Here is a 7,510-nt window from a genome sequence, read left to right as displayed (position 1 = left end):
AACTAAAGTTATATTTAAGTTTGAGAATAAAGCAAATCCATTAATGCGTGTTAGTTCTTTTGTATATTTTTACCATGATTTTATTTTGCACCACCACTGTCCTTTATGTTTTTTCTTTGATCTATTAGGTTTTCAACCTTTACAAACACCCCAGAGCACACTATTATGTCACTATCTTGACTATATTATATAATACTTTACAGATCAATATTTAGAAAAATAGAAAATGTATTTTTTTTATGTTTCATATATCCTCTCTATGGCCCCCTGCATCAACTATGATCTTATTTTATGACTTGTATCTGCTTGATAATGTATAATCCATACTGCAAAAATAAAAGTTTCATCATAGTGTTCTTGCGCAATATTGTTCACTGGAGCTCCACTGAGAACACATGCATTATATAAACCATGTATCTGTTACAGCTGTATGATATCTAGCACAGATTAACGTTTTTATGCTGCAACATTACCTGTCCTGTAATATTAATTATTTCACCATAACCAAAACTCGTTATTGTTTTCACTCCAAAGTCTTGTGCACAAACTAAAATAAACATGCACAGATGCTGCCCTCTAGTGTCCTATATTGACACAAATGTTGCATATACAGTTTAGTTGATTCATATCAAAATGGTTAATAGCTTGTAACTGAAGGTTTATAAAAATAAGAACTTATATTTTATTGTCTTAACCATAAAATTCACAGACAGATGATCAGCCTTGATCACTGTTACGTTTTTGTTATAATCATTTGATTCAGTCTATTCAGACATTATCATATGCAGTAATCATTCTCAAGATGATAACAGAATACAATCTCCTGAAGATAATTCTGATTAAAAGTCTCTGAATGATGCATAATTAGCTATAACCAGGGATTGGTATCCGCTGTCCTTCCTTGGCTTCAAAAAAGGTATACGAGAGTATAATATTGTCTACTCTTGCCATCCTGGGGTCTTCATCAAACTCTGGATCAATGTAGAAGAATACAGGCATGTCTACCTCCTCGTGTGGGTTTAGCCTCTGTTCCTCGAAACAGAAACACTGGTGGAAAAACAAAGCAGTGTTTTAGAATTTAGCACACTATTCAGTTAATACATGGATAGCCATACATTTCTGCATACAGATGTCAACTTTTAAATGCACAGATTATTATAGTCATTTTAGTATCGATTCATTTAAATGCATCACATATTTACCTGAATCTTATTAAAATATTGTCCAGCATCAAAAGGTACAACATTGTAGGTTGAAATGCCTATCACTGGTTTGTCTGTGGGATTCCGTGCCCTATAAAAAGCCAGCGCAGTTTCCCCCGGTACGACCTGGGAAAACGATCAAACAATGCATTCAAACCCCTTTTTCACACCAATCCACATTCCATACACCACAATGACAAAGCGAAAAACAGATCTGGGACAACTTTGCAAATGTAATATAAAGTAAAAACTGAAATAAGTACATTGCATAAGTATTCACACCCTTAACTCATTACTTGGTTAAAGCACCTTTACAGCCTCAAGACTTTTTGGGTTTGATGGACAAGCATTGCACATATGAATTTGCCGATTTTCTGCCATTCTTCTCCTCAGATCCTCTCAAGCTCTGTCAGGTTGGATGGGGACCGTCGGTGGACAGACATTGTCAGGTTTCTCCAGAGATGTTCGAGTGGGTTGAAGCCCAGGCTCTGGCTGGGCTACTCGAGGACATTCATAAGCTGTGTCTCATTTAATTTAATTTTGAAGGCTGCATCCTCTGGAGGACACATCCTATGAAGGATGCGGTATACGGAGAGTCCTTAATCAGAATTAAACGAGACGTCCTCCGTAGGACACACAGGCAGGAAGTATCACGTTGCTATGCCAACACGTTCACCGTGGAGTTGCGCTCTCACACCAGTTATATGAATGAAAATTATTTATAACTTGAAAATGACTATGAAATGTTTTGCCTTGACAGCAAAGTACTGTTCTAAACGTTTAAAAAAAAATCACAACACTTGTAATCCTGTTTACCACAACTATCTATTTGAGGTATATATACAGCTTAAAAACAAAAACACGCTTTAAACTACTTAAGTTTAAACACCACATCTTCGCTTGCATGTATATCTGCCGGCGGCGCCATTTTTTCAAATAATATTTTAAAAACATGACGGTTGTTAATGGCGACGCAAAGAATTGTGGGTTATCTGCAGCAACGAAGGATACATCTCATGCACACTCCGAATTCCTGAAAAGAAGGGCGCATTCGGAGTATCCTACTTACTTTTTTGAAATGAGACAGCCTTCAGACGCATGCAGCCTTCAAATGCGACCTCCGGAGGATGCAGCCTTTCGAAATGAGACACAGCTATAGAGTTGTTCATAAGCCACTCTTGCATTGTCTTAGCTGTGTGCTTAGGGCCATTGTCCTGTTGGAAGGTGAACCCAGTCCGAGTTTCTGAATGATCTGGACTAGGTTTTCATTAAGGCTAACTCTATATTATGCTGCGTTGAGCTTTCCTTCTACCCTGACGAGTCCCCCACAATGCCTAGTTTCCTCCATAAATGATTCTTGGAACTGAGGTTCATCAAAACAGAAAATATTGTTTCTTACAGTCTGAGAGCCCTTTAGGTGCTTTTTTTTGCTAATTCTAAGTGGGTTTTCATGCGTCTTCACCTCAGAAGAGGTTTGAGTCTGGCCACTCTGCCATAAAGCCCAGATTGGTGGTGTGTCACAGTGATGTTTGTCCTTCTATAAATGACTCCCATCTCCATATATGATCATGGAGCTCAACCAGAGTGACCATCAGCTTTTTGATCACCACTCTAACCAAGGCCCTTCTCCATCAATTTCTCAGTTTGGCCAGGAGGAGGCCAGCTCTAGTTCTGGTTGTTCCAAACTTCTTCCATTAAGAATTATGGAGGCTACATGGCATGCTTCTGTGAACCTTCAATACAGCAGAATATGTTTGCAATCTTCCCTAGATCTGTGTCTTGATCCAATCCTGTCTCTGAGGTCTACAGGCAGTTCCTTTGACCTCCTGGCTTGATTTTTGCTCTGATATGTATTTTCAGCTGACCTTTTATTGAGAGGTGTGTGCCTTTCGAAACCATGCCCATTCAATTGAATAAGCACAGGTTAACTCCACTCGAGTGTAGTAACATCTACAAGTGAAACTGGAATGCTCCTGAGCTAAATTTCAAGTGTCCCAGAACATGAATTCCCAGGCTATGAATACTTATGCAAAAAGTTGGTCACAAAAAAATACAATCTTACGTAAATCTCTGACTGCTGTGGGCGGAAGTTCCATTGCATGCTGGCGTGCGTGTCCGCATTGAAGGTAATTTTAATAATACGCTCCCTAACTGGCTTCATGGTCTCCACTTGCTCTGTGTCATGTCCAGCTACTGCTGCGCCTCCCAGCCCTGTTGCCTGAAGTTAGAGAGGAACATGTTATTGTAATACTATAAATCCACCAAAATGGCTTAGAGATTACCAATCTAATACTGACCTGACAGTACAGTCTGTAGAGCGGAACAGCAGCATATGATATGCCAATCATTCCCACTCCAGCGGCCGCAATGTATGTCAGGACGGTTTTGTTCCTTTTCTTCCAGTCATCTTCCTGGCTCTGATGTTTCCTCTTGTGAGTTTTAGCTCCTCGTGACTGGTTGAGGAATCGCTGTGGGGATCTCCTGAGGAAGAGCTGGTCGCTGGATGTGGCTAGACCTCTGATGTTGCTGCAATCAATGCATAACCTGCTAGAAAGCACTCGCTGTATATAGTGCTTTGCAGTGCACCCACGAAGAAACGGGAACAGCATAATCCTAGAATTGCAGGTGAAAACCCCTCAAGACAGGTGTGTTTCACCTGAAACACAAAACAAGGACAGATATGATCACTAAATGATGGATTACATTACACAGACCATGTGTGTCAGTCCATAACTCAAATAAAGAAGGCCTTGTACCTAGATGTGACTAGATGGTCTATTAATGAAAATGATAAGACACATTAAGTATTTAACAATTAATAATAATACATTTTATTTATAATGCGCTTTTCTCAAACCCAAAACGCTACAGTAAAAATAGAACAGAAACAACAAAAGCAATACAACAATTAATTAGAGAAAAACAGTCTTAAATAAATGTGTCTTAATCGACTTTTTAAAATGACCCAACGTTGGTGCATATCTAATGCACCATCTATCTATCATAGCTTTGGGGCTTTGTATGAAAAGGCTCTTTCCCCCATGGTCTTTAGCTTTAGTTTCAAGTAAAGCAAATCCATCTACCATTCAAAGTTTGGAATCTGTAAGATTTAATAAAAAAAATAATGATAAAAAAAAAATATATATATATATATAATATTAATTCAGCAAGAAAGCTAAACTGGGTAAACCAGCTTGTGTTACAAATTTGCAGGGACCAATCACAAACCGGCTTTTCCACCTGGCAGGTTTAAAGGGTTAGTTCACCCAAAAATTTAAATAATGTAATTTATTACTCACCCTCATGCCGTTCCACACCCGTAAGAACTCCGTTCATCTTCGGAACACAAATTAAGATATTTTTGATGAAATCCGATGGCTCAGCGAGGCCTGCATAGCCAGCAATGATATTTCCTCTCTCAAGATCCATTAATGTACTAAAAACATATTTAAATCAGTTCATGTGAGTACAGTGGTTCAATATTAATATTATAAAGCGACAAGAATATTTTTGGTGCGCCAAAAAAACCTAAATGACGACTCAAAACACTGCTTCATGAAGCTTCAAACCGTTATGAATCACTGTATCGAATCAGCAGTTGGGCGGTTTGACATGCAATCCGATTCGACACGATGATTCATAACACTCCGAAGCTTCACGAAGCAGTGTTTTGAAATCGGTTATCACTATATAAATCGTGAATTTGGTTTTTTTGGCGCACCAAAAATACTCGTCAATGAGCCATCGGATTTCAACCAAAATATCTTAATTTGTGTTCCGAAGATGGACGGAGGTCTTACGGGTGTGGAACGGCATGAGGGTGAGTCATAAATGACATTATTTTCATTTTTGGGTGAACTAACCCTTTAACACAATGACCGATAGCGATTGGACCGTTGGTTTGATTGGTTGTAGGACTATCCAATTGTGTACAGAGTAATTTGAACTATGCCCATTGATCACGCCCCTTGTGCAGTAGAAAATACAGAGCAGACTCCCCAGACCAATGTTCAATCTTAAAAGATTGAGCTTGGTCTGGTGATAGCCAGACAACAAGAAAGCATTACATTTAACAAAGCTGACAGTGAAGACTTGTATATTTGTTTTTCGTTAAATCGAAGTATCCTGAAAAACATCACAGTTTCCACAGAAGTTTAACGCAGCAGCAGCATAACTGTTTTCAACACTGATAATCATAATGAATGTTTCCTGAGCACCAAATCAGCATATTAGAATGATTTCTGAAGGATCATGTGACAAATGACTGAAGACTGGAGTAATGATGCTGAAAATTCAGCTCTCATCACATGAATACATTACATTTTAAAATACAATAAAATATATTTTATATTAATTAGTTATATTACATTAATTAGTTGTAATATAATATAATAATTTATATCATTAATTATATTAATTAATATTAATTACAATTCCAGTATAATCATTGTATTTGCTACTACATTAACTGACAAACATAACGCTGTATTGATCTAAACAACACAAATATTTTCTTAAATTATAAGCCAATTTAAACCGACTGCTAACCAATAACTCAGAATAGAAAGTACTGTTACAGTACAACTTAAAATCATGCCGAATAGAGCATGCTAACATGCTCATCCATTCTGTTAAACCGGCTATCAAGACATTTCCATTTCTGTGTATATATATGATGACCCCGTGACTAAATATCTAATTAAAACAATATCTAAATAAAAATGTATTTCATACAGAAGATGCTGAAGCCTTACCTGACTCAAATGATGAAGGTATGTGCATGTACACCCTTCAAAAGCATGTTACAAAACATTCAACACATAACCTATTGGTGCAACAGATTCAAGTTCCCCGGGTACAGACCGCGTCTGCTAAAGTTCCGGTGGGTTCTGCAGAAAGACTGTTGATTGAGGTAGGAGTACTTGCTTGTTGCTAAGAGAAAATGTGATTATCACATTAAACATATTATAATAACAATTTAAGTGCCCCAGTTAATTGTGGTAAATTTTCAAAAAGCGTCTTATCAAAAAGTGTCTTGTTAGCGGTGTGGTTAGGTGCAATCCTATCCTCACAATGGACTAAATACCACTGTGCTCTATATAGATAACTTATATATATTCTCAGTATATAGATGTCATTTATATAGATCAGTGCTAAATACATATATTTAAAAGTTAAGTTTTTTATCGTTAATGAGCAGAAATGATGTGTTTCTTGGGGCAATAGAGAACCGGTAGAGAAATTCTTAGTTCCTTGGGGCAATAATAACAGCCAGCAGTGTCTTGATGAGAGGGTAATGTTTAGTGTGTAAATTTAACTTACAGGATCAAAAATCACTAAATGTGGGTTGTAAACTATATTGCTTAGATCGTGATGCAATTAGAATGTTTCATTTGAATTAATAATAATAAAAAATAAATTAAAACATAATATATGTATATTAACATTTTCAAATATTCTTTGAATAGTGTTTGAGGATGTTGTGTATTGTATTGACTGGTATGCATATGTAGAAAACATATATTGATGAATATGAATGTAACACTGACATTTGTGAAATTGTTTGGTGTAAAATTTCTAAATTTTCGGCTTAGAAAATTTAGATTGGTCTAGTAGTTTTGGTAGTATTGGTCTAATTGGTCTAGTAGTATTGCCAGCAATGTCTCACTGTGAGTGTGACTGTGACAAAGCGCCTTCTCCTGGTCACTAGCTGAATGGCTAGCCTTTGATGGCATTCAAGGACCTACAGGGCTTTTGTATCCCTTAAAACTAATCTTTGGTAAGCACAATGACATACATTTAAAAAAAAAATCCCGTAAAAATAATTTCTTCATGCCTCAAAATGCCTTGCATATAACTCTACTTCACCCGTGCTTCATTTAGTATACGATGAACCATGAATATGCAAATTAGTCCACTCAATCATACCATCTCGGACTATCGGACTACTCGATCAACTGAATTTGCACGTTTGTCTTAAAGCGTATTAAAAACGCCACGCAGACATATAAATGACATTTAAAACTTGATTTTCACCACAGAGGGGGCTTTAAGGCTTAAGGCAGGGCTCCAGAGTGCGACTAAATGGTCGCATTTTGCGACTAAAATTTGAGAGTGTGTGACTGAATTTTACATCCAGTCGCACATGTGCGACCAGTAAATTTGCCTGCTGTCGGTACTGGAGAAATTAAGAAAATACACTTACTAATTATAATTGATAGACGTTATGTCTGGCAAATTCTATCTTTACCAGCCGTTTCTATATGAGAGAGAATATTAAACCATTTGTCCGTGATGCATTTTTGCCA

At 37.1% G+C, this 7,510-nt stretch overlaps 1 protein-coding gene across 2 annotated transcripts; it reads right to left on the bottom strand.

Annotated features, from left to right (window-relative positions):
- Window positions 1–71: 71 nt before the first annotated feature.
- Window positions 72–6,062, bottom strand: cox11 (cytochrome c oxidase assembly homolog 11 (yeast)). 2 transcript variants are annotated; one of them, XM_079845403.1, is made up of 6 exons: window positions 5,957–6,040; window positions 4,502–4,638; window positions 3,500–3,858; window positions 3,265–3,420; window positions 1,203–1,328; window positions 662–1,047 (listed from the first exon to the last, which is right to left on the bottom strand). In XM_079845403.1, exons 3-6 carry the CDS (start codon window positions 3,809–3,811, stop codon window positions 865–867), a joined length of 777 nt encoding a protein of 258 aa, XP_079701529.1. In that variant the 5' UTR covers window positions 3,812–3,858; window positions 4,502–4,638; window positions 5,957–6,040; the 3' UTR covers window positions 662–864. The 2 variants fall into 2 exon arrangements, with proteins under 2 accessions (XP_079701528.1, XP_079701529.1); XM_079845402.1 differs by lacking the exon at window positions 4,502–4,638 and having other exon boundaries at window positions 72–1,047; window positions 5,957–6,062.
- Between the last annotated feature and the right edge of the window lie 1,448 nt (window positions 6,063–7,510).

The sequence above is a fragment of the Gobio gobio genome (assembly GCF_949357685.1).
Source record: "Gobio gobio genome assembly, chromosome: 20".
Classification (NCBI taxonomy): domain Eukaryota; kingdom Metazoa; phylum Chordata; class Actinopteri; order Cypriniformes; family Gobionidae; genus Gobio; species Gobio gobio.
The sequence above is the reverse complement of the archived record's forward strand: the minus strand, read 5'-3'. Positions and strand labels throughout refer to the sequence as shown.

What these genes read in the sequence shown, in the direction of transcription:
- cox11 (XM_079845402.1), bottom strand. Translation starts at nt 3,811, where the DNA reads ATGCTGTTCCCGTTTCTTCGTGGGTGCACTGCAAAGCACTATATACAG. An exon ending in TCTACAGACTGTACTGTCAG is followed by an intron (nt 3,421 to 3,499) that starts GTCAGTATTAGA and finishes CTCTAACTTCAG; the next exon opens with GCAACAGGGCTGGGAGGCGC. An exon ending in AATATTTTAATAAGATTCAG is followed by an intron (nt 1,048 to 1,202) that starts GTAAATATGTGA and finishes TTTTTCCACCAG; the next exon opens with TGTTTCTGTTTCGAGGAACA.